The sequence below is a fragment of the Salmo salar genome, chromosome ssa15, assembly GCF_905237065.1.
Source record: "Salmo salar chromosome ssa15, Ssal_v3.1, whole genome shotgun sequence".
Classification (NCBI taxonomy): domain Eukaryota; kingdom Metazoa; phylum Chordata; class Actinopteri; order Salmoniformes; family Salmonidae; genus Salmo; species Salmo salar.
In genome coordinates, this window is record NC_059456.1 from 1,743,976 (window position 1) to 1,771,639 (window position 27,664).

At 43.1% G+C, this 27,664-nt stretch overlaps 2 protein-coding genes across 4 annotated transcripts in view; one reads left to right on the forward strand and one right to left on the reverse strand.

The window, feature by feature from the left end:
• Positions 1 to 1,864, forward strand: part of LOC106570822 (protein FAM189A2) — a 58,316-nt gene extending 56,452 nt beyond the window's left edge. The window contains exon 10 of the mRNA XM_045695328.1: positions 922 to 1,864. Within this exon, the coding sequence (XP_045551284.1) occupies positions 922 to 1,275 (354 nt within the window). The 3' untranslated portion in view covers positions 1,276 to 1,864. The remainder of the gene's footprint in view (positions 1 to 921) is intronic.
• Positions 1,865 to 14,456: 12,592 nt separating this feature from the next.
• Positions 14,457 to 27,664, reverse strand: part of LOC106570823 (amyloid-beta A4 precursor protein-binding family A member 1) — a 67,053-nt gene continuing 53,845 nt past the window's right edge. For all 3 annotated transcript variants that reach the window (XM_045695331.1, XM_045695330.1, XM_045695329.1), the window contains 6 exons: positions 25,131 to 25,319; positions 21,154 to 21,333; positions 20,767 to 20,979; positions 19,771 to 19,890; positions 18,745 to 18,885; positions 14,457 to 17,908 (listed from right to left, as the gene is read on the reverse strand). In XM_045695331.1, the coding sequence (XP_045551287.1) occupies positions 17,837 to 17,908; positions 18,745 to 18,885; positions 19,771 to 19,890; positions 20,767 to 20,979; positions 21,154 to 21,333; positions 25,131 to 25,319 (915 nt within the window). In that variant the 3' untranslated portion in view covers positions 14,457 to 17,836. The remainder of the gene's footprint in view (positions 17,909 to 18,744; positions 18,886 to 19,770; positions 19,891 to 20,766; positions 20,980 to 21,153; positions 21,334 to 25,130; positions 25,320 to 27,664) is intronic.

The window sequence follows — 27,664 nt, forward strand, 5'->3', positions numbered from 1 at the left end:
TAAAAAAAGATTTATGCATATTGGGTCCGGATGGGAAAGCGGCAGGTCCATTTCGGGAACGAGTCCAACTTTTTGGACGCGTGAAGGCCTCTAGGCTACATAGAGGCTACATAGAACACTGTGCCAGCTACATAGAACACTGTGCCAGTTACATAGAACACTGTGCCAGTTACACAGAACACTGTGCCAGCTACATAGAACACTGTGCCAGCTACATAGAACACTGTGCCAGTTACATAGAACACTGTGCCAGCTACATAGAACACTGTGCCAGCTACATAGAACACTGTGCCAGCTACATAGAACACTGTGCCAGCTACATAGAACACTGTGCCAGCTATATAGAACACTGTGCCAGCTACATAGAACATTGTGCCAGTTCCGTAGAACACTGTGCCAGTTCCGTAGAACACTGTGCCAGTTACGTAGAACACTGTGCCAGCTACGTAGAACACTGTGCCAGCTACGTAGAACACTGTGCCAGCTACATAGAACACTATGCCAGTTACATAGAACACTGTGCCAGCTACATAGAACACTGTGCCAGCTACATAGAACACTGTGCCAGCTACAGTACATAGAACACTGTGCCAGCTACAGTACATAGAACACTGTGCCAGCTACAGTACATAGAACACTGTGTCAGCTACATAGAACACTGTGCCAGCTACATAGAACACTGTGCCAGCTACATAGAACACTGTATCAGCTACAGTACATAGAACACTGTGCCAGCTACATAGAACAGGTAGAGAAGTGGAAACCGGATGGTTAGGAAAGGAGGGGGGGATGAGGAGAGAGAGAGGGGAGGAGAGGGGGTGAAAAGGATGAGTAGGTCAGGAAGACGGGACAAGAAGAGATACATTTTGGTGAACTATCCCTTTAAACTGAACCTCTTCTCTTCTCCTCCTCTCTCTCCAGGTGATCACAGTATCAGAGACACCAGCAGGAGCCCTGCCCCAGCCCCTGTCCCTCCCCAGGACCTGCTCCAGACCCCATGCCCCCATGCTGGACTGTTCCTCCCGGACCCTCCCCCAGCCTCTCCGGAAGAGGCCCGGCCTGCTGCACCTGCGGAGTTGTGGGGACCTCAGCACCTTCACCTGGGCAGAGCAGCAGCCACTAGAGGCCAGGCAAGGTGGTGGGTCTGGCTTCAAGTCCTGGTCTCGAGCCAGGTCTAGAGTAGGTTCTAGGTCGACGTCACGGGCGGGCTCACGCCTGGATCATCACGAACGCCCCCACAGTCTCATAGGGGTGTTTAGGGAAACTGTGATCTGATGGAACCCTCTTCCCATCCCAACACTCCCCTAGCACAAACTGATGGCATGGTCCACTGGGGGAAACACCTTATTGACTCCAAGGGAAAGGCGCCCCCTGGTGGCGAGGCTTGGGACTGCCACTGCTAAACCTAGTGGGGAAAAACCCATTCTAAAGAACTTTGAAACTGAGTCCCACAGACTGCAAGTACTAGCCTTTAGAAAGACTGTGTGTGCGGCTGCGTGCGTGTGTTGTGTGCCTAAGGGTGTGTGTGTGTGTGTGTGTGTGTATCTGCTGCACTAATACTGTTTAAGTGTATGTACAGTATGTAGTGTTGTCTGTACACTATGTTGTTTGCATTGTGAAAGAGGTGACCTGGGAATCAAAGGTTTCAAAATTGTTTCCAAATATTCCCATTAACAATTCTGTGTTACAAGCTGTTATAAAATGATTGGCTGTACATATGACAGCACTGAACCCTACCTGCATGTGAGAGTCTATGGAAGGGTCTCTTTCTATACTTCACTATCTGTCCAGTGCCTTAAATAAAGCGACATGTAATGTTCCATATAAAATGTTCAGTATGAATTAAACTGGGCATGTACCATGAGTGTTGAGTCTTAATTCAGCCTCCATTCATTTGTTTAGGCCGGGATTCAATCCCAACGCCCATTATTTTGGCTATACACCTTTTATATAAAGGCAATGTGCCGAGACTGCGTTCACAATAAACGCTTCATATGTCGGCTCAATCGGGAAATCCGCATTTACATTTTAAACGCACTACAAATGTGCCTCTTATGCGCTTCCGGATTACATCTAGGCCTTAAAGTGCACCATTTATGCGCCGGGATTCAATCCAAGGCACATTAAAGAGCAGCTCACCAGACAGAGACGATGCGCCTTTCACGTAGATTACATTCATGATAAACATTGTCGTCTCAAACTTAAATGACCTTTAAAAGGTGCATTGTTGGCTGTGGATTGAATCCAGGCCTTAGAAGCAACAACAAAAACAACAACAGTCCCGTCCTTCTGCAAGTAGTTTATTGTTGTAAATACCGGTACAAACATTCCAGTTCTGTAGTTCATAACATCACAGAAAAGCTAGCAAATAAATACAAATTGCCATAGCTTTACAGAAAGTAGTATTTTTCACGTTTTCATCATCTTTAGACATGTCGACAAACATTTTAAGATGAATTACATTCAAAACAGTGCATTATAAACACTAGTTAGCCTACCTCATAGTCACCATCGACTCAAGTGTATGTTTGCTGCCCATCTCTTTACAAAGGACAACTTTGTTGCGTCACAATAGCCTACTATCGCCAACATGGACAGGGAAGGTCTATACTTCAGCAATATGCCCCCTGTGTTCGTTACCTTGTGCTCTAGACAAATATGTAATTATGTTTTTCACATAATCATGCACTTCCTCTCTTACCTAGTTCACATGAAACCCCTTCTTTAATAAGAGACATTGTAAGGGCCCTTGCCACTAGTTTACTCAGTTCTCATTTCACCTTATTTGTTATTCATTGAAGCTTGCTTTAATATGGTCAATCCAAACTCAACACACGAAATAACCATTACAAGTATATATACCTGTATATTTATATATGTTTATGTACACAGTGGCAAGAACAAGTATGTGAACCCTTTAGAATTACCTGGATTTCTGCATAAATTGGTCATCAAATCTGATCTGATCTTCATCTAAGTCACCACACTAGACAAACATAGTGTGCTTAAACTAATAACACACAAATTATTGTATTTTTGTATATATTGAATACATCATTTAAACATTCACAGTGTAGGTTGGAAAAAGTATGTGAACCCCTAGGCTAATGACTTCTCCAAAAGCTAATTGGAGTCAGGAGTCAACTAACCTGGAGTCCAATCAATGAGACGAGATTGGAGATGTTGGTTAGAGCTGCCTTGCCCTATAAAAAACACTCACAAAATGTGAGTTTGCTATTCACAAAAGCATTGCCTGATGTGAACCATGCCTCGAACAAAAGAGATCTCAGAAGACCTAAGATTAAAAATTGTTGACTTGCATAAAGCTGGAAAGGGTTACAAAAGTATCTCTAAAAGCCTTGATGTTCATCAGTCCATGGTAAGACAAATTGTCTATAAATGAAGAAAGCACTGTTGCTACTCTCCCTAGGAGTGGCCGTCCTGCAAAGATGCAAGATCACAGTGCAGAATGCTCAATGAGGTGAAGAAGAATCCTAGTGTCAGCTAAAGACTTACAGAAATCTCTGGGTCATGCTAACATCTCTGTTGACGAGTCTACGATACGTAAAACACTAAACAAGAATAGTGTTCATGGGAGGACACCACAGAAGAAGCCACTGCTGTCCAAAAAAAACATTGCTGCACATCTGAAGTTTGCCAAAGTGCACCTGGATGTTCCACAGCGCTACTGGCAAAATATTCTGTGGACAGAACATGCAACACTATGTGTGGAGAAAAAAAGGCACAGCACATCCCAACTGTAAAGTATTGTGGATGGAGCACCTCAGGGCCTGGACAGCATGCTATCATCGACGGAAAAATGAATTCCCAAGTTTATCAAGACATTTTGCAGGAGAGCGTTAGGCTATCTGTCCGCCAGTTGAAGCTCAACAGAAGTTGGGTGCAACAGGACAATGACCAAAAAAACAGAAGTAAATCAACAACAGAATGGCTTCAACAAAAGAAAATACGCCCAGTCAGAGTCCTGACCTCAACCCGATTGAGATGCTGTGGCATGACCTCAAGTGAGCAGTTCACACCAGACATCCCAAGAATATTGCTGCACTGAAACAGTTTTGTAAAAAGGAGTGGTCCAAACTTCATCCTGACCGTTGTGCAGGTCTGATCCGCAACCACAGAAAACGTTTGGTTGAGGTTATTGAAGCCAAAGGAGGGTCAACCAGTTATTAAATCCAAGGGTTCACATACTTTTTTCACCCTGCACTGTGAATGTTTACACGGTGTGTTCAATAAAGACATGAAAACGTATCATTGTCTGTGTGTTAATAGTTTAAGCAGACGGTGTTTGTCTATTGTTGTGACCAAGATGAAGATCAGATCACATTTGATGACTAATTTATGCAGAAATCCAGGAATTTCCTTAAGGGTTCATATACTTTTTCTTGCCACTGTATATTATGTATTCCAGCTGGTTTTGGTTTAATGTGGAATAATGAAGTCGTTATCACACCCCATACACACTAGAAGCAGGAATGATACAGCATACGACCGACCAGTAGGCCATGCGAGAACATCATATGGTCGACCGAACAACTGGTGACTCCAGATAGACAGACCGGTGACTCCAGATAGACAGACCGGTGACTCCAGATAGACAGACCGGTGACTCCAGATAGACAGACCGGTGACTCCAGATAGACAGACCGGTGACTCCAGATAGACAGACCGGTGACTTCAGATAGGCCATGCTAGAACATCATATGGTAGGTCGGTAACTCCAGATACACCATGCTAGAACATCATATGGTAGGTCGGTAAATCCAGATAGGCCATGCTAGAACATCATATGGTAGGTCGGTAACTCCAGATAGACTATGCTAGAACATCATATGGTAGGTCGGTAACTCCAGATAGACCATGCTAGAGCATCATATGGTAGGTCGGTAACTCCAGATAGACCATGCTAGAACATCATATGGTAGGTCGGTAACTCCAGATAGGCCATGCTAGAGCATCATATGGTAGGTCGGTAACTCCAGATAGACCATGCTAGAACATCATATGGTAGGTCGGTAACTCCAGATAGGCCATGCTAGAACATCATATGGTAGGTCGGTAACTCCAGATAGACCATGCTAGAACATCATATGGTAGGTCGGTAACTCCAGATAGACTATGCTAGAACATCATATGGTAGGTCGGTAACTCCAGATAGGCCATGCTAGAACATCATATGGTAGGTCGGTAACTCCAGATAGACCATGCTAGAACATCATATGGTTGACCAAACGACTGGTGGCTACAGATAGACAGACTGACCGGTGACTCCAGATAGGCCATGCTACAACATCATATGGTCGACCGTACAGGAACTCTTCAGTATCATGTTAGTTCAATATCATAAAAAGTACAGTAATATTAATAAGGCCAAAATGAGCTTTAGGCATGAGACAGAGACAGAGATAGAGATAGAAACAGACAGAGATAGAGATAGAAACAGACAGAAATAGAGACAGAAACAGACAGAAATAGAGACAGAAACAGACAGAGATAGAGATAGAAACAGACAGAGATAAAGATAGAAACAGACAGAAATAGAGACAGAAACAGACAGAGATAGAGATAGAAACAGACAGAGATAGAGATAGAAACAGACAGAGATAAAGACAGAAACAGACAGAAATAGAGACAGAAACAGACAGAGACAGAAACAGACAGAGATAGAGACAGATACATAGAGACAGAGATAGAGACAGATACATAGAGACAGAGATAGAGACAGATACAGAGAGACAGAGATAGAGACAGATACATAGAGACAGATATAGAGACAGATACAGAGAGACAGAGACAGACACTTGGAACAATCAATGGTTTAAATGGGATGTAGGGAAAGGAAAGGAAAGAAAGGGTCAACGTTTTGCACACAAGCCAGGTGTCGAGGCGATCTAGTGCAGCAACTAGAAATGATGTGTGTCCCCTCCACAAGTCAGTACAGAGGTGTAGCGTCATAATGTGTGCCCTCCACAAGTCAGTACAGAGGTGTAGCGTCATAATGTGTCCCCTCCACAAGTCAGTACAGAGGTGTAGCGTCATAATGTGTCCCCTCCACAAGTCAGTACAGAGGTGTAGCGTCATAATGTGTCCCCTCTACAAGTCAGTACAGAGGTGTAGCGTCATAATGTGTCCCCTCTACAAGTCAGTACAGAGGTGTAGCGTCATAATGTGTCCCCTCCCCAAGTCAGTACAGAGGTGTAGCATCATAATGTGTGCCCTCCACAAGTCAGTACAGAGGTGTAGCGTCATAATGTGTCCCCTCCACAAGTCAGTACAGAGGTGTAGCGTCATAATGTGTCCCCTCTACAAGTCAGTACAGAGGTGTAGCGTCATAATGTGTCCCCTCCACAAGTCAGTACAGAGGTGTAGCGTCATAATGTGTCCCCTCCACAAGTCAGTACAGAGGTGTAGCGTCATAATGTGTCCCCTCCACAAGTCAGTACAGAGGTGTAGCGTCATAATGTGTCCCCTCCACAAGTCAGTACAGAGGTGTAGCGTCACAATGTGTCCCCTCTACAAGTCAGTACAGAGGTGTAGCGTCACAATGTGTGCCCTCCACAAGTCAGTACAGAGGTGTAGCGTCACAATGTGTCCCCTCCACAAGTCAGTACAGAGGTGTAGCGTCATAATGTGTCCCGTCTACAAGCCCGGAAACTGTCCCATAAAGCAAAGCTGCTGGGCCGTCGGCCATGTTTGTAAACACGAGTCCAGAGAGGGGGTGTCTGAGGCAAGAAGTGACACGGGAGACAGGAAGTGAGGGAGGAGAATGTCTGGGTGAAAGGTCAAAAGGTCATACACCTTTAAAGAGGCGTAAGCTTCCTGGAATGAACTTCTTGAATCATCTAGACATTATATTATATATATATTATATATATTATATTCTAGAATAACTAGGGGCTCTATTCAATCTTTATCGCTAAGGTGTTACACATAGCGCGACATGTTAAGGTAATTTCCTATTGAGCCGACATCTGCAGCGTTTACCGTGAATGCAGTCTTTGCTAATGAGGGGACATTGCCTTTAAATTTCAATCACCATGTAAAGCTGAATTTCCTCAATATAGATTGAATAGTGCACTAGATCTGATTCTAAAGTAGAGCTGAAGGGCCTTTCAACAATCCCATTTATCACATACAGCCCAATCAATATATAATTACAATGTTAGTGTCATAACGTGATCAGGTTGAGAGGACAGCCTTACTTCTCATCCTGAAGAAGAGAACAAAATAGGTATTGTAAATGTATACGGCAGGCCAGACAGATAAATGACCGGGAAGACGTGGTTATAGAAGAGGAGTCATAACACCAGGAATAGTCGTTCCTTTCTATTGTTAATCATCATCATCACTGCAGTCATCTGCATTACTTTGTCCTCACACTCTCACAGCAAGACCATAATCAGAACAATCTGGTCATTACCAGAGTTAAGTCATCGGGGTTGGAGTCAATTCCAATTGAAGACAGTCAATTCAAGAAGTAAACGAAAATGTAGACACAAGTATTGCAAAAACAAAATAATTAATCTATTTTCAATAACTTCTCAATAACCTGAAAAGGAGAACCTATTTATTTCAAAAGATTATAAATGTTTGAATTTTAAATGTATATCAGTTCCTTAATTTGAATTGAACCCAGCCCTGTAAATCATCAGTTCTGTCTTTAGTAATACGCTAGTCTCAACACACTGTAGACCAGGGATCATCAACTAGCTTCAGGCACAGGCCAATGTCTTCTTGAGGGGATGGTCAGGGTTCCGGAACATAATTACAAATCATTTTTAGACTGGTGTATATATACTGAGATCATGTGACAGATCATGTGACACTTAGATTGCAAATTGACCACAAGAAGCCCAAACAGATAATATTTGACAAAAACATAATAATTTCAAACCTTAATTACAATCACATACAGTGCCTTGCATAAGTTTTCACCCTCCTTGGTGTTATAACCATTTTGTTTCATTACAACCTGTAATTTAAATTGATTTTTATTTGGATTTCATGTAATGGACATACACAAAATAGTCCAAATTGGTGAAATGAAATGAAAAAAATTACTTGTTTCAAAAAAGTATAAAAAAGTAAAAACTGAAAAATTGGTGTGTGCATATGTATTCACCCCCTTCGCTATGAAGCCCCCAAAAAATATCTGGTGCAACCAATTACCTTCAGAAGTCACATAATTAGTTAAATAAAGTCTACCTGTGTGCAATGTAAGTATCACATGATCTGTCACATAATGTCAGTATATATACACCTGTTCTGAAAGGCCCCAGAGTCTGCAACACCACTAAGCAAGGGGCACTACCAAGCAAGCACTATCAAGACCAAGGAGCTCTTCAAACAGGTCAGGGACAAAGTTGTGGAGAAGTAACAATCAGGGTTGTGTTATAAAAAATATCAGAAACTTTGAACATCCCACGGGGCACCATTAAATCCATTATTAAAAAATGGAAAGAATATGGCACCCCAACAAACCTGTCAAGAGAGGGCCGCCCACCAAAACTCATGGACCAGGCAAGGAGGGCATTAATCAGAGAGGCAACAAAGAGACCAAACATAACCCTGAAGGAGCTGCAAAGCTCCACAGCGGAGATTGGCGTATCTATCCATAGGACCACTTTAAGCCGTACACTCCACAGAGCTGGGCTTTACAGAAGAGTGACCAGAAAAAAGCCCTTGCTCAAAGAACAAAATAAGCAAACACGTTTGGTGTTCGCCAAAAGGCATGTGGGAAACTCCCCAAACATATGGAAGAAGGTACTCTGGTCAGAAGAGACTAAAACTGAGCTTTTTGGCCATCAAGGAAAATGCTGTCTGGCGCAAACCCAACACCTCTCAGCACCCCGAGAACACCACAGTGAAGCATGGTGGTGGCAGCATCATGCTGTGGGGATGTTTTTCATCAGCAGAGACTGGGAAACTGGTCAAAATTTAAGGAATGATGGATGGTGCTAAATACAGGGAAATCTTGAGGGAAACCTGTTTCAGTCTTCCAGAGATTTGAGACTGGGATGGAGGTTCACCTTCCAGCAGGACAATGACCCGAAGCATCCTGCTAAAGCAACACTTGAGTGGTTTAAGGGGAAACATTTAAATGTCTTGGAATGGCTGTGGTATGACTTAAAGATTGCTGTACACTTGTGGAACCCATCCAACTTGAAGGAGCTGGAGCAGTTATGCCTTGAAGAATGGGCAAAAATCCCAGTGGCTAGATATGTCAAGCTTATAGAAATACCCCAAGAGACTTGCAGCTGTCATTGCTGCAAAAGGTGGCTCTACAAAGTATTAGTTATAGAATAGTTATCCATGCTCAAGTTTTCAGTTTTTTGTGTTACTTATTTCTTTGTTTCACCCCCAAAAATATTTTGCATCTTCAAAGTGGTAGGCATGTTGTGTAAATCAAATGATTACAAACCCCCCCAAAAATCAATTTTAATTCCAGGTTGTAAGGCAACAAAATAGGAAAAATGCCAAGGGTGGGGTGCATACTTTCGCAAGCCACTGTATAACTCTATTCTCCATGGGAATACTTTGGAGGAGATTTCCAAAATTAAACTCACTTGGAGCTGATTTGCTGTTGTTTTTACAGTCTTATATGCCCCCCCCCAAAAAAAAAGAAATTATATATATATACTGCTCAAAAAAATAAAGGGAACACTTAAACAACACCATGTAACTCCAAGTCAATCACACTTCTGTGAAATCAAACTGTCCACTTAGGAAGCAACACTGATTGACAATACATTTCACATGCTGTTGTGCAAATGGAATAGACAACAGGTGGAAATTATAGGCAATTAGCAAGACACCCCCAATAAAGGAGTGGTTCTGCAGCTGGTGACCACAGACCACTTCTCAGTTCCTATGCTTCCTGGCTGATGTTTTGGTCACTTTTGAATGCTGGCGGTGCTTTCACTCTAGTGGTAGCATGAGACGGAGTCTACAACCCACACAAGTGGCTCAGGTAGTGCAGCTCATCCAGGATGGCACATCAATGCGAGAGTGGCAAGAAGGTTTGCTGTGTCTGTCAGCGTAGTGTCCAGAGCATGGAGGCGCTACCAGGAGACAGGCCAGTACATCAGGAGACATGGAGGAGGCCGTAGGAGGGCAACAACCCAGCAGCAGGACCGCTACCTCCGCCCTTGTGCAAGGAGGAGCAGGAGAAGCACTGCCAGAGCCCTGCAAAATGACCTCCAGCAGGCCACAAATGTGCATGTGTCTGCTCAAACGGTCAGAAACAGACTCCATGAGGGTGGTATGAGGGCCCGACGTCCACAGGTGGGGGTTGTGCTTATAGCCCAACACCGTGCAGGACGTTTGGCATTTGCCAGAGAACACCAAGATCGGCAAATTCGCCACTGGCGCCCTGTGCTCTTCACAGATGAAAGCAGGTTCACACTGAGCACATGTGACAGACGTGACAGAGTCTGAAGATGCCGTGGAGAACGTTCTGCTGCCTGCAACATCTCCAGCATGACCGGTTTGGCGGTGGGTCAGTCATGGTGTGGGGTGGCATTTCTTTGGGGGGCCGCACAGCCCTCCATGTGCTCGCCAGAGGTAGCCTGACTGCCGTTAGGTACCGAGATGAGATCTTCAGACCCCTTGTGAGACCATATGCTGGTGCGGTTGGCCCTGGGTTCCTCCTAATGCAAGACAATGCTAGACCTCATGTGGCTGGAGTGTGTCAGCAGTTCCTGCAAGAGGAAGGCATTGATGCTATGGACTGGCCCGCCCGTTCCCCAGACCTGAATCTAATTGAGCACATCTGGGACATCATGTCTCGCTCCATCCACCAACGCCACGTTGCACCACAGACTGTCCAGGAGTTGGCGGATGCTTTAGTCCAGGTCTGGGAGGAGATCCCTCAGGAGACCATCCGCCACCTCATCAGGAGCATGCCCAGGCGTTGTAGGGAGGTCATACAGGCACGTGGAGGCCACACACACTACTGAGCCTCATTTTGACTTGTTTTAAGGACATTACATCAAAGTTGGATCAGCCTGTAGTGTGGTTTTCCACTTTAATTTTGAGTGTGACTCCAAATCCAGACCTCCATGGGTTGATAAATTGGATTTCCATTGATTATTTTTGTGTGATTTTGTTGTTATTTTCTACAGTTTAGTATATTGGTCAAGACATCAAAACTATGAAATAACACATATGGAATCATGTAGTAACCAAAAAAGTGTTAAGCAAATCAAAATATATTTGTGATTCTTCAAAGTAGCCACCCTTTGCGTTGATGACAGCTTTGCACACACCTGGAATGCATTTCCATTAACAGGTGTGACTTTGTGGAATTTCTTTCCTTCTTAATGCGTTTGAGCCAATCAGTTGTGTTGTGACAAGGTATGGAGGGTACACAGAAGATAGCCCTATTTGATAAAAGACCAAGTTCATATTATGGCAAGAACAACTCAAATAAGCAAAGAGAAACGACAGTCCATCATTACTTTAAGACATGAAGATCAGTCAATCCGGAACATTAAGAACTTTGAAAGTTTCTTCAAGTGCAGTTGCAAAAATCATGAAGCGCTATGATGAAACTGGCTCTTATGAGGACCGCCACAGGAAAGGAAGACCCAGAGTTACCTCTGCTGCAGAGGATAAGTTCATTAAAGTTAACTGCACCTCAGATTTCAGCCCAAGTAAATGCTTCAGAGTTCAAGTAACAGACACATCTCAACATCAACTGTTCAGAGGAAACACTACTAAAGGACATCAATAAGAAGATGAGACTTTCTTGGGCCAAGAAACCAAAGCAATGGACATTAGATCAGTGGAAATCTGTCCTTTGGTCTGATGAGTCCAAATTTGAGATTTTTGGTTCCAAACGCCATGTCTTTGTGAGACGCAGAGTAGGTGAATGGATGATCTCCGCATGTGTAGTTCCCACCGTGAAGCATGGAGGAGGAGGTGTGGGGGTGCTTTTTGCTGGTGACACTGTCAGTGATTTATTTAGAATTCAAGGCACACTTAACCAGCATGGTTACCACCGCATTCTGCAGTGATACGCCGTCTCTTCTGGTTTGTGCTTAGTGGGACTATCATTTGTTTTTCAACAGGACAATGACCCAACACACCTTCAGGCTGTGTAAGGGCTATTTGACCAAGAAGGAGCGTGATGGAGTGCTGCATCAGATGACCTGGTCTCCACAATCTCCTGACCTCAACCAAACTGAGATGGTTCGGGATGAGTCGGACCGCAGAGTGAAGGAAAAGCAGCCAACAAGTGCTCAGCATATGTGGGAACTCCTTCAAGACTGTTGGACAAGCATTCCAGGTGAAGCTGGTTGAGAGAATGCCAAGAGTGTGCAAAACTGTCATCAAGGTAAATAGTGGATATTTGAAGAATCTCAAATATAAAATATATTTTGATATTTTTAACACGTTTTTGGTTACTACATGATCCCATGTTATGTTATTTCATAGTTTTGTCTTCACTATTATTCTACAATGTAGAAAATAGTAAAAATGAAGAAAAACCCTTGAATGAGTAGGTGTGTCCAAACTTTTGATCGGTAGTATATATAAATATATTTTATTTTTTGTTGATGTGGAAAACTTGGGTGGCCAAATAAAATGAACCGCGGGCCACCAGTTGGGGAAGCCTGCTGTAGCCTATTTAATCCCTTGTAGTCTAGCCCCTTCATGCAGCAGATCACTGAGGATTTGTGAATAAATTTACACCAGAGAACTGTGAGATTATGTTGATTCAAAGTACCTTAAATTCATCACATCTGCGAGATAACAAAATTAAATCTAAAAATAAAAGCATAAATATATATTTTTTTAAACAAAATAATGGCCCATTTCCTATACTATGATGAACATCCTTCAAGTATAAAGATTGAGATCCAAATGCAATGCACTATATTATAATATATGATGTCCTATTAACATAATTACAGTATGGTCTCGCATAAATACTGCAGATTAAATTCAAGACAAAATAAAAACAAATTGTGTGTCTATTAAATAAGACGGTGGAATGTACATTTCTCCATTATAAAATAAAAAATAATATCATTGAACTTTTTAGTTGGTATTGTAACACAGTCTAATCCTAACCCTAATTTCAGTTTGGTGCACAATCTAATCCAATTTTCAGCATGACAAAAATGAAGACGCTTTACTTGGTGATTCAGTCTGGGTAATCTCTTCTGCTATCTATCCTCTGATTTAGATGGTGTTCTGTTGTAGTTCACCAGGGTTTCTGCTATCTATCCTCTGATTCAGATGGATGTGTTCTGTTGTAGTTCACCAGGGTTTCTGCTATCTATCCTCTGATTCAGATGGATGTGTTCTGTTGTAGTTCACCAGGGTTTCTGCTATCTATCCTCTGATTCAGATGGATGTGTTCTGTTGTAGTTCACCAGGGTTTCTGCTATCTATCCTCTGATTCAGATGGTGTGTTCTGTTGTAGTTCACCAGGGTTTCTGCTATCTATCCTCTGATTCAGATGGATGTGTTCTGTTGTAGTTCACCAGGGTTTCTGCTATCGATCCTCTGATTTAGATGGATGTGTTCTGTTATAGTTCACCAGGGTTTCTGCTATCTATCCTCTGATTTAGATGGATGTGTTCTGTTATAGTTCACCAGGGTTTCTGCTATCTATCCTCTGATTTAGATGGATGTGTTCTGTTGTAGTTCACCAGGGTTTCTGCTATCTATCCTCTGATTCAGATGGATGTGTTCTGTTGTAGTTCACCAGGGTGTCTGCTATCTATCCTCTGATTTAGATGGTGTTCTGTTGTAGTTCACCAGGGTTTCTGCTATCGATCCTCTGATTTAGATGGATGTGTTCTGTTGTAGTTCACCAGGGTTTCTGCTATCTATCCTCTGATTTAGATGGATGTGTTCTGTTGTAGTTCACCAGGGTTTCTGCTATCTATCCTCTGATTTAGATGGATGTGTTCTGTTGTAGTTCACCAGGGTTTCTGCTATCTATCCTCTGATTTAGATGGTGTTCTGTTGTAGTTCACCAGGGTTTCTGCTATCTATCCTCTGATTTAGATGGATGTGTTATGTTGTAGTTCACCAGGGTTTCTGCTATCTATCCTCTGATTTAGATGGATGTGTTCTGTTGTAGTTCACCAGGGTTTCTGCTATCTATCCTCTGATTCAGATGGATGTGTTCTGTTGTAGTTCACCAGGGTTTCTGCTATCTATCCTCTGATTCAGATGGATGTGTTCTGTTGTAGTTCACCAGGGTTTCTGCTATCTATCCTCTGATTCAGATGGATGTGTTCTGTTGTAGTTCACCAGGGTTTCTGCTATCTATCCTCTGATTCAGATGGATGTGTTCTGTTGTAGTTCACCAGGGTTTCTGCTATCTATCCTCTGATTCAGATGGATGTGTTCTGTTGTAGTTCACCAGGGTTTCTGCTATCTATCCTCTGATTCAGATGGATGTGTTCTGTTGTAGTTCACCAGGGTTTCTGCTATCTATCCTCTGATTCAGATGGATGTGTTCTGTTGTAGTTCACCAGGGTTTCTGCTATCTATCCTCTGATTCAGATGGATGTGTTCTGTTGTAGTTCACCAGGGTTTCTGCTATCTATCCTCTGATTTAGATGGTGTTCTGTTGTAGTTCACCAGGGTTTCTGCTATCTATCCTCTGATTCAGATGGATGTGTTCTGTTGTAGTTCACCAGGGTTTCTGCTATCTATCCTCTGATTCAGATGGATGTGTTATGTTGTAGTTCACCAGGGTTTCTGCTATCTATCCTCTGATTTAGATGGATGTGTTCTGTTGTAGTTCACCAGGGTTTCTGCTATCTATTCTCTGATTTAGATGGTGTTCTGTTGTAGTTCACCAGGGTTTCTGCTATCGATCCTCTGATTTAGATGGATGTGTTCTGTTGTAGTTCACCAGGGTTTCTGCTATCTATCCTCTGATTCAGATGGATGTGTTCTGTTGTAGTTCACCAGGGTTTCTGCTATCTATCCTCTGATTCAGATGGATGTGTTCTGTTGTAGTTCACCAGGGTTTCTGCTATCTATCCTCTGATTTAGATGGTGTTCTGTTGTAGTTCACCAGGGTTTCTGCTATCTATCCTCTGATTTAGATGGATGTGTTCTGTTGTAGTTCACCAGGGTTTCTGCTATCTATCCTCTGATTTAGATGGTGTTCTGTTGTAGTTCACCAGGGTTTCTGCTATCTATCCTCTGATTTAGATGGATGTGTTATGTTGTAGTTCACCAGGGTTTCTGCTATCTATCCTCTGATTCAGATGGATGTGTTCTGTTGTAGTTCACCAGGGTGTCTGCTATCTATCCTCTGATTCAGATGGATGTGTTCTGTTGTAGTTCACCAGGGTTTCTGCTATCTATCCTCTGATTTAGATGGTGTTCTGTTGTAGTTCACCAGGGTTTCTGCTATCTATCCTCTGATTTAGATGGATGTGTTCTGTTGTAGTTCACCAGGGTTTCTGCTATCTATCCTCTGATTCAGATGGATGTGTTCTGTTGTAGTTCACCAGGGTGTCTGCTATCTATCCTCTGATTCAGATGGATGTGTTCTGTTGTAGTTCACCAGGGTTTCTGCTATCGATCCTCTGATTTAGATGGATGTGTTCTGTTGTAGTTCACCAGGGTTTCTGCTATCTATCCTCTGATTCAGATGGATGTGTTCTGTTGTAGTTCACCAGGGTTTCTGCTATCTATCCTCTGATTCAGATGGTGTTCTGTTGTAGTTCACCAGGGTGTCTGCTATCTATCCTCTGATTTAGATGGATGTGTTCTGTTGTAGTTCACCAGGGTTTCTGCTATCGATCCTCTGATTTAGATGGATGTGTTCTGTTGTAGTTCACCAGGGTTTCTGCTATCGATCCTCTGATTTAGATGGATGTGTTCTGTTGTAGTTCACCAGGGTTTCTGCCATCTATCCTCTGATTTAGATGGATGTGTTCTGTTGTAGTTCACCAGGGTTTCTGCTATCTATCCTCTGATTTAGATGGTGTTCTGTTGTAGTTCACCAGGGTTTCTGCTATCTATCCTCTGATTCAGATGGATGTGTTCTGTTGTAGTTCACCAGGGTTTCTGCTATCTATCCTCTGATTCAGATGGATGTGTTCTGTTGTAGTTCACCAGGGTTTCTGCTATCTATCCTCTGATTTAGATGGTGTTCTGTTGTAGTTCACCAGGGTTTCTGCTATCGATCCTCTGATTTAGATGGATGTGTTCTGTTGTAGTTCACCAGGGTTTCTGCTATCTATCCTCTGATTCAGATGGTGTTCTGTTGTAGTTCACCAGGGTTTCTGCTATCTATCCTCTGATTCAGATGGATGTGTTCTGTTGTAGTTCACCAGGGTTTCTGCTATCTATCCTCTGATTTAGATGGATGTGTTCTGTTGTAGTTCACCAGGGTTTCTGCTATCGATCCTCTGATTTAGATGGTGTTCTGTTGTAGTTCACCAGGGTTTCTGCTATCTATCCTCTGATTTAGATGGTGTTCTGTTGTAGTTCACCAGGGTTTCTGCTATCTATCCTCTGATTTAGATGGATGTGTTCTGTTGTAGTTCACCAGGGTTTCTGCTATCTATCCTCTGATTTAGATGGATGTGTTCTGTTGTAGTTCACCAGGGTTTCTGCTATCGTACTACAGTATTCAGCTACAACCCGTTTTTCCAGGAGGCACAAAGACAGTCCATCACCCCCTGTTGCTCCATCAGACCAGACAAAGCCCATCACCCCCCTGTTGCTCCATCAGACCAGACAAAGCCCATCACCCCCTGTTGCTCCATCAGACCAGACAAAGCCCATCACCCCTTGTTGCTCCATCAGAGAAAACAAAGCCATATATTATATTCAGAAAATACATGGCTCTGGATGGAATGTATCACATTAGCACTGGTCTCAGAGTGCCTGTAAAATCCTTAATGTTAAACTCTTCTGACATATGGCGGTTTGATGATGCAGTTCTTCCCCTGCTCTTCCCAGGGTGGAAATAAACCGTGCACGTGAATAGACCAATATCAGCCGTGCACGTGACTGGAGCCGTGCCTAGCCGAGTCTCTGGACTTGTAGAACTGGTTTTCTTGGACAGCACGTATGTTTTTGTAAGGGAACATGGATTCCTTTGAAGGTTGTAAATCATTGGGTGGGTGACAGATGCTTGGGCATAGAGGAGAGACAAAGCAGCTTGGAATGCTGGATAAATCAGCCCAAATCTCAGCCATAAAAACATACTGGAGACAAAATAAAGGGAAAAACTAAACTTGGAAAGATGGAAACGTTTTGTTTTCTTTATCTGTTCTGGTGGGCTACCAGAGTCTTTTATCCTCTGTCTCGACTCTCGTTAATGTTAGCTGGAAGGTATGGAATGTTATGAGGAAGAATATGTGGTTGGTTGTTCAGAGTGGTAACACTTGTTAATCAGCAGGTTTCACACTCCCTCTCTTCTTGTTTGTGTTGTGGGAGAACACAGAGGTAACCCTAACATTACATCAGATGAGTGCAGCCGGTCGAGAGAATGGAGAGAGATAATGCTGAGAGAAAGAGAGGGGAAAAAGACAGAGGGAGAGAATGAGAGACAAGGGCAGGAAATGACCCTCGGGATGGGAGGGGCTTGAACAAGCTGTCTGGTACAGCCCACCTCTACTCTCCACAGCAAAACAATCGGATTGGAGAGTAATCTAGAGCACATGGCAGGTCCACTCGTAAGGCTATAGAAGCTTCATTCTCCAATGGTGAGCTGGGGTTTGGGGAGAGGGGGAGGAATTGCTCACACACAGAGGGTGCAGTGATGCTTGGGGTCAGGGGTCAGGAGAAGAGGTCAAAGGTGAAGAGTCAGAGGGTGAGGTCAGTTCTAGATGTAAACAGGTTGCTCCTGGGCAGTTAGCAAGCGGTACATGGCAGCTGGCATCGTCTTCATGTGGATCTGTGGACCCGAGAGAGAAAGAGGGAGAGAAAGTCAGAGGTGAAGAAAGAGAGTCATGCTGATCATATTTATGAGCCTCAACCCTAACCCCAGGCTCAATACCCTAACCTACCCCTAGACTCAACCCTAACCCTAGCCTCAATCCCCTAACCTAACCCTAGCCTCAACTCTAATCCTAGCATCAATACCCTAGCCTCAACCCTAACCCTAGCCTCAATACCCTAACCTAACCCTAGCCTCAACCCTAGCCTCAAACCCCTAACCTAACCTCAACCCTAACCCTAGCCTCAATACCCTAACCTAACCCTAGCCTCAATACCCTAACCTAACCCTAGGCTCAATACCCTAACCCCAGCCTCAATCCCCTAACCTAACCCTAGCCTCAAACCCCTAACCCTAGCCTCAACCCTAACCCTAGCCCCCATCCTAACCCCAGCCTCAACCCTAACCCCATCCTTAACCCTAACTCTAGCCTTAACCCTAACCTCAATACCCTAACCCTAACCTCAATACCCTAGCCTCAAACTAACCCTAGCTCAACCCTAACCTAGCCTCAACCCTAACCTAGCCTCAACCCTAACCCTAGGCTTAACCCCAGCCTCGACCCTAACCCCAGCCTCGACCCTAACCCCAGGCTCGACCCTAACCCCAGCCTCGACCCTAACCCCAGCCTCGACCCTAACCCCATCCTCGACCCTAACCCCATCCTCGACACTAACCTCAACCCTAACCCTAAAAGCTGAGACAGTAATAACCGATTCATACAAGTCTTGTTTATCTCTGGTAACATATTCTAGGGTTAGAAGCACAGGAGGACCTTTGCCCTGTGACCTCACCTCTCCCACGGCGTTGGACAGGATGTGGACAATCTTCTCGTGGGGCGTGGCCACTACGCTCTGGCTGTTGATCTCGATGATGCGGTGGCCAACCCTGACCCCTCCCCTCTCAGCGATGCCCCCTCGCATAAGGCTGCAGATCTGTTGGTGTGGAGGAGATGGTCCATAAAAGACTATTACATTCAGACATACAGCCATACAGACATAAAGACATTCAGCTTAAAGGTCCAATTCAGCCGTTTTTATCTCAATATCAAATCATTTCTGGGTAACAATTAAGTACATTACTGTGATTGTTTTCAATTAAAATGGTCAAAAAGAAACCTAAATTGCTTTTTAGCAAAGAGCAATTTCTCAAACAAGAATTTTGCTAGGACTGTCTGGGTGTGGTCAAAGTGGGGAGGGGGAAAAAAAAACTAGCTGTTATTGGCAGAAAGGTTTGGAACTCTTTCTTCTTGGTCTATTAACTAATTTATAGTCTGCTGATGTCACCAGGCAGACCAAAACTACATCCCACCAAAACAGACTGAAATTTCAGGTGGTCTTTTCAAACAGCTCTTACACTAAAAGGGCATTATCATCATTTTCACAATATTATTCCAACCTGATAGTGTGGAAACATATATAAAACACAGGGAACAAAAATGTGTTTTTGACTGCACTGGGCCTTTAAGATAAGATATACTTTTTTTAGTCCATACGTGGTAGAAATATGTCTTCTGTGCAACGAACACACAAAAAAAAAAAAAAGAAGAGAAATTGAACTTAAATTCAGCTATTCAGTTTCAGCAAAAACATGAGTCCATCACTTAAAGAGTTGCCACTACAATATACAGTACACAGTATACAGTACACAGTATAAAGTACACAGTACACAGTATAAAGTACACAGTACACAGTATAAAGTACACAGTACACACAAACAAACAAAATGTTATGATCTCAAAGCAAACAAAGTCAAGTGCCCAGTAAGTTTGGGGCTCATGACATCACTAGACAACACATGGTCTCCATGGCGATACCCACAATGCCATTCTGTACGCTGAAGCCCAGCTGGTATCTGAGGTCAGGTCGTCTGATGAGCACCGTGGTTACGGGAGGACACCTTACGATGTTCAGCTTGATACGAGACTGGTTCTTCAGACCCTGCACAGGAGAGGAGAGACAGGAGTCAGACCCTAACAGAGGTGAGATGTTCAGTTTGATACGAGACTGGTTCTTCAGACCTTGCACAGGAGAGGAGAGACAGGAGTCAGACCCTAACAGAGGTGAGATGTTCAGTTTGATACGAGACTGGTTCTTCAGACCCTGCACAGGAGAGGAGAGACAGGAGTCAGACCCTAACAGAGGTGAGATGTTCAGTTTGATACGAGACTGGTTCTTCAGACCCTGCACAGGAGAGGAGAGACAGGAGTCAGACCCTAACAGAGGTGAGAGATGGTCAGTTTGAAGGCACTGTAGATGTTGGCTGTGTGTACTGTCCTTGGCATTCACGTTCTTACGTAAAAGAGAATACGTCATTACAAGAGAATGAGAGTATACAGAGAGAGTGAGGAATGAAAGAACAGGATTGTATACAGAGATAGCGAGGAAAGAGAGAGCTGAGAAATAAAGGAAGCATGGCTGCGGGAACATGTTTTGGGGTGATATTTTAAATATTTTAAATTGTGATTTATTAGAGGGTACCCTCAGCCCCCCTACTTCCCGCGGCTATGAAAGGAAGGAGAGATATTGAGAAAAAATAGATAAACAGAGAGGTGTATGTCCTTTACTAGCCTCTAGGTAGACAGCGATAGTCTCACCAGAGAAAGAGAGTGTTGGAGAAGAAGAGAGAGAGAGAAGGAGAAAGGGGAAGGAGAGCGAGATGGAGGAGAGAGAGAGATAGAGGGAGGAATAGATTGATACCTTAATAATGGTCTGGCAAGTAGAGAGGTGTAGTCCTACCAGACTGGTTCTGTTGATGGAAGGAGAGAGGAAGAGAGAGAGAGACATAGAAGGGGGAGGAGAGGGATAGATAGGTACCTTAATGATAGTCTGGCATGTAGACAGGGGTAGTCCTACCAGACTGGTCCCGTTGATAGACATGATCTGGTCTCCGATGTTCAGACGACCAGACTTCTCAGATGGACCAGCATGCATCATGTTGGCGATGATGACTGTGGGCAGGATGGAGCCCCACCCACTCTCCACAATCACCACGCCCAGAATGTCACCCTTCTGCTTCTCAATGTAAACCTGGGGAGGCACAACCAATACATCTGTGTGTGTGTGTGTGTGTGTGTGTGTGTGTGTGTGTGTGTGTGTGTGTGTGTGTGTGTGTGTGTGTGTGTGTGTGTGTGTGTGTCGTGTGTGTCAGGGGAGAGCTCTGGACGTGTGTGTGTGTGTATGCTCAGTGACTGACAGACTCACATCTTTGCAGTTCTCAGACTTGGAGAAGTGTATGAGGTCATCATTGTACATGTCCTGAGTGTTGAGCAGATCACTGTATTCTCTCTGACTCAGGTCCTCTGGGTTGATGCCGTTAGCCCTCAAGAACTCCTGGTACGCCACACTAAAGGCCTGGCCTATAGACTGGGCTATCAGCTGGGCCTGGAGCGGGAAAGCGAGAGGGGGGGGGTGAGGGAAGAGGGATTGGGAAAGTGAGAGAAAGATGAAGAGAGGAAGAGATGGAGGGAGAGAGAAAGCGAGAGAGAGGGAGGGAAGGAATCAAGGTAGAGAGAGAGGGAGAGAGAGAAAGATGGAGGGAGGAGAGAGGAAGAGATGGAGAGAGGCAGAAAGTGAGAGAGAGAAGATAGAGAGGGAGGGAAGGAAGGGAAGGAAGGAGAGAGGGAGAGAAAGAGGGAGAGAGAGAAAGATGGAGAGGGAGAGAGGAGAGATGGAGAGGGAGAGAGGAAAGAGAGAGAGGGAAAATGATTAGAGGTACACAGGGTTTGTGAAAGAAGGAAAAATATAAGATGGTGAGAGAAGAGCATGATTAGTACATTTAATTGAAAAGGGATCATTTAAAGCTGTAATATGTAACTTCCTGGCAACACGAACAAATTCACATAGAAATGTGAGTTATAGATCTGTCATCCTCATTGAACACAAGTCTAAGAAGCGGTAGATCTGTTCTTTGTGCAGTATTTCATAAGCTTCCTGTTCTTTTACTTTCGGTTTCGTACACCAGCTTCAAACAGCTGAAAATACCATATTTTTGATTATTGACAAGATATTTCACAGCGGTTTAGATGGTACAATTATTCTCTATACTATACATTTCTTGTTTTGTCACACAAACTGAAATTAGCCAAACTATTAGAATTTTAGCAACCAGGAAGTGGCAGAGCACCTTTACAATCATAGTCTCTCTGAGAAACATATTCAACCAAAAACACAGAGAACCAGAATACCTGAGCCTACGCCTTCACTATGGTGAATCACTAAAACAATACAGAAATACACTACGGAAAAACAAGGAACAGCACGACAGAAAACAGCTCATTGTGATTGAAGAATCCATAGACTCTAACCACTTCTGGGAAAATTGGAAAACACTAAACAAACAACAACCACTTCTCCAACCTTTTCAGCCATATAACACATGACCAAGAGCGAAAACATATACATGATAATGTACAAATCTCAGAGTCAACTATTAAAGACTACCAGAACCCACTGGATTCTCCAATTGCATTGAATAACCTACAGGACAAAATACAAACCCTCCAACGCAAAAAGGCCTGTGGGTTGATGGTATGCTAAACTAAATGATAAAATATTCAGACCACAAATTCAAATGGGCTTTTCTTAAACTCTTTAACATTACACTCAGCTCTGGCATCTTCCCAAATATTTGGAACCAAGGTCTGATCATCCCAATCCACAGAAGTGGAGACAAATTTCACCCCAATAATTACTGTGGAATATGCGTTAGCAGCAATCTCTGAAAAATCCTCTGCAGTATCATCAATAGCAGACTCCAACATGTTGTGAAAATAATGTCCTGAGAAAATGTGAAATTGGCTTCTTATCAAAATACCGTATGACAGACCACGTATTCACCAGAAGCACCAGATCATCAGCAAACAGACATTTGAATTCAGATTCTAGTAGGGTGAGGCCGGGTGCTGCAGACTGTTCTAGTGCCCTCGCCAATTCAGCTATATATATATATATATATATGTATATATGTGTATATATATATATGTATATATGTGTATATATATATATGTATATATATATGTATGTATGTATGTATGTATGTATGTATGTATGTATGTATGTATGTATGTATGTATGTATGTATGTATATATGTATATATACATATATACATATATACATATATACATACATACATACATACATACATACATACATATGTATGTGTGTATATATCTATAAATACACACACACATACATACACATATATATATATATATATATATATATATATATATATATATATATATATTATATATATATATATATGTATATATGTGTGTGTATGTGTGTATATATATGTATATATGTGTGTGTATGTGTTATATATATATATATATATAGCTGAATTGGCGAGGGCACTAGAACAGTCTGCAGCACCCGGCCTCACCCTACTAGAATCTGAATTCAAATGTCTACTGTTTGCTGATGATCTGGTGCTTCTGTCACCAACCAAGAAGGGCCTACAGCAGCACCTAGATATTCTGCACAGATTCTGTCAGACCTGGGCCCTGACAGTAAATCTAAAAAATAATGGTTTTTCAAAAGAAGGTCCAGTAGCCAAGGCAACAAATATAATTTCTATCTAGACACCGTTGCCCTAGAGCACACAAAGGACTATACCTACCTCGGCCTAAACAGCCACACCACTGGTAACTTCCACAAAGCTGTGAACGATCTAAGAGACAAGGCAAGTAGGGCCTTCTATGCCATCAAAAGGAACATAAAACTCAACATACCAATTAGGATCTGGCTAAAAACACTTCAATCAGTTATAGAACACATTGCCCTCTATGGTTGTGAGGTCCGGGGTCCGCTCACCAACCAAAAATTCACAAAATGGGGGACACACACAATTGAGACTCTGCAAAAATATACTTTGTGTACAACACAAACCCCAAACAATGCCAGCAGAGCAGAAGTAGGACTATACACTAGTTATCAACATCCATTAAAAAAAAGCTGTTCAATTCTACAACAATCTAAAATGAAGTGATGCCCACACATTCCACCACAAAGCCCTCATCTACAGACAGAGGAACCTAGAGAAGAGTCCCCTCAGCTAGCTGGTTCTGGGACTCTTCACAAACAGACCCCACAGAGCCCCAGGACAGAAAACACATTTAGACTCAACCAAATTATGAGAAAGAAAAAAGATAGCTATTTGACACTCTATATAGAATCCACCAAAAAAACAAAGCAAATTGGAATGCTATCTGTCCCTAAACAGAGAGTACACATTGGCAGAATACCTGAACACCGTGATTGACACAAAATTAAGAAAATCCTTGACTATGTAGACTCAGTGAGCATAGACTTGCTATTGAGAGACCTGGATCTCGAGAGAAAACAGGCTATGTGCACACTGGCCACAAAAGGAGGTGGAAACTGAGCTGTACTTCCTAACCTCCTGCCAAATGTATGACCATATTAGATACCCATATTTCCCACAGATTACACAGACCCACAAAGAATTTTGAAACAAATCAAAGATTGATAAACTCCCATATCTGTTAGGTGAAATACCGCAGTGTTCCATCACAGCAGCAAGATTTGTGACCTGTTGCCATGACAAAAGGGCAGCCAGTGGAACACAAAAAACATTATAAATACCATCTATATTTGTCTGTTTATTTATCTTTCCTTACTATTCATACTACTATTTGCACATTGCTAAAACACTGTACATAGCTGATAATATAACACTTCAAATGTCTTTATCTTTTTGAAACCTTTTTGAGTGCAAAGAGAGAGAGAGAACCATTTGTACATCGTTACAACACTGTATATATACAATATGACATTTGTAATGTCTTTATTCTTTTCAAACTTCTCTGAGTGTAATGTTTACTGTTCATTTTTATTGTTTATTGCACTTTTGTATATTATCTACTTCACCTGCTTTGGCAATGTTAACATATGTTTCCCATGCCAATAAATCCTTTGAATTGAATTAAATTGGGAGAGAGAGAGAGAGAGAGAGAGAGAGAGAGAGAGAGAGAGAGAGAGAGAGTGAGGGAGAGAGTGAGGGAGAGAGTGAGGGAGAGAGTAGAGACAGATTGAGAGTGAGAGAGGGAGATTAAGGGAGAAAGAGACAAAGGGAGTGAGAGACAGATAGGGAGAGAGAGAGAGAGAGAGAGGATTAGACAGATGTTAGAGAGTAAGGGTAAAGAGAGATCCTCACATCCTCCGACTCAAAAACGTGGCAAATCATCTTGTACTGGCTTTGTTTCTCCTCCTGGTCAGGTTCAGACACCTCCACACTGTCCGTTGAGTCTGGGCGGGGCATACGGCGTCTCGCCATCAGAACCACGATGTTGCCGATGTCAGCGATGTAGGAGATGGTCCTCAGGGTGTGATCCATCATGGTCTCCTGGAGATAGAGGAGGGTCAGGGGTTAGGAGTGATAGGGTCAGGGGTCCATCGTGGTCTCCTGGAGATAGATAGAGGAGAAGGTTTGAGGTTAGGGGTCCATCATGGTCTCCTGGAGATAGAGGAGGGTCAGGGGTTAGGAGTGATAGGGTCAGGGGTCCATCATGGTCTCCTGGAGATAGAGGAGGGTCAGGGGTTAGGAGTGATAGGGTCAGGGGTCCATCATGGTCTCCTGGAGATAGATAGAGGAGAAGGTTTTCAGGTTTCTGTAGGTATCAATATTCAGCTCAATTGCAACTATTTCACAACCAATATTTCTTTGATATGGCTTTGAGACACATAGAGTGCGAAATGCGCAACGACCATTGTGAGTACATATACTATAGTCCTCATTAGGTATGTAGTAGGCTACAACAGCAACGTTACATTTTCTGTTATATTAATAGAGGACTGCTAACAGTGGGTATTATCTTTAGTGTTAGCCATCTAGCTGTTAGCCTCAAATAAATTTGCTATGACATAGTGCACATGAAGATGTAGGCAAATGTATATCAAATCAAATCTAAGTTTATTCGTCGTATACACAGTTTAGCAGGTGTTATAGCGGGTGTTATAGCAGGTGTTATAGTGGGTGCAGCAAAATGCTTATGTTACTGGCTCCTAACAAATGTAATCCAAATGTAATCTATACGTATCTACACCGGACGAATTTACACCAGATATACTAAAGAATGGTATGTATTGAACAACTCTAATGAACAACAAAATTTGTAAAATTATGGCGCCTTATTTAAACAGTATAATATAACAACAACACACTATTGTCAACCCAAAATCCATGACAATCACTTGATTAGGTCGCACATCAAAATATCTTGAAACATGCATGGAGAGAGAGAGAGAGAGACTTTTTGTCTTACTTTACTGAAACATTCTCATTTCATTTAAAACTCACAACCCAATGCCCCCCCCCCCCCTTAAAAATAAAACCAAAAATACATCCTGTAATGCATACATGTACCATACTCACCTTTCCAGCTACCACATGATACAAACCAACATCACAATACTCAAAACAATACCCACTCCTACAACCGTATATCCAAAACATCTTCCCCAGCTATACAGACAGCCCCCCAACACAGAATATCTCCTGAAACATCTTCCCCAGCTATACAGACAGCCCCCCAACACACCATATATCCTCAAACATCTTCCCCAGCTATACAGACAGCCCCCCAACACACCATATCTCCTGAAACATCTTCCCCAGCTATACAGACAGCCCCCCAACACACCATATCTCCTGAAACATCTTCCCCAGCTATACAGACAGCCCCCCCAACACACCATATCTCCTCAAACATCTTCCCCAGCTATACAGACAGCCCCCCAATACACCATATCTCCTGAAACATCTTCCCCAGCTATACAGACAGCCCCCCCAACACACCATATCTCCTGAAACATCTTCCCCAGCTATACAGACAGCCCCCCAACACACCATATCTCCTGAAACATCTTCCCCAGCTATACAGACAGCCCCCCAACACACCATATCTCCTGAAACATCTTCCCCAGCTATACAGACAGCCCCCCCAACACACCATATCTCCTGAAACATCTTCCCCAGCTATACAGACAGCCCCCCAACACACCATATCTCCTGAAACATCTCCCCCAGCTATACAGACAGCCCCCCAACACACCATATCTCCTGAAACATCTCCCCAGCTATACAGACAGCCCCCCAACACACCATTTCTCCTGAAACATCTCCACACTTTTTATCATTTTATAGAACAAACTCAACCCTAAGGCGCGCAGAGACCATCCCAATAAACAATAATAAAGGGTCTGTTATCCCCTCACCTTTGACCCTGTTCCTCCTTGTTAGCCAAATAGCTAACTTTGCCTGAGCAAACAGAAAATTCAACAAAACACATTTTGCCTTCTCCTTACTTGAATACCTGTGTCCCATTATGAACACCCCAACAGTAAAAACCACCCCCAGCCTCTCACACAGACATTCCAACAGAGACATTAGTGACATTAACCTGGTGCACACAGAAAACACATGAATCACAGTTTCTTTCATTACACAGAAAGGACACCCCTGCCTGACTACCGGTTCAACCCGTGCCAGCCAGCTGTTAGTGGCCAGGGCTCCATGTAGAACCCTCCACTGGAGGTCCCCTGACCTCTTTGGTACTGGGGGTTTGTAGAGCCCCCTCCATCTAAAACCCACCATACTCTCCGCCCCACATACCCCCTGCCACTGATGTGCCCTCACTCCTGTTAGGCTCCTAATATTCCTAACCTTAATGCAGAGGTTGTAGAGGGCTT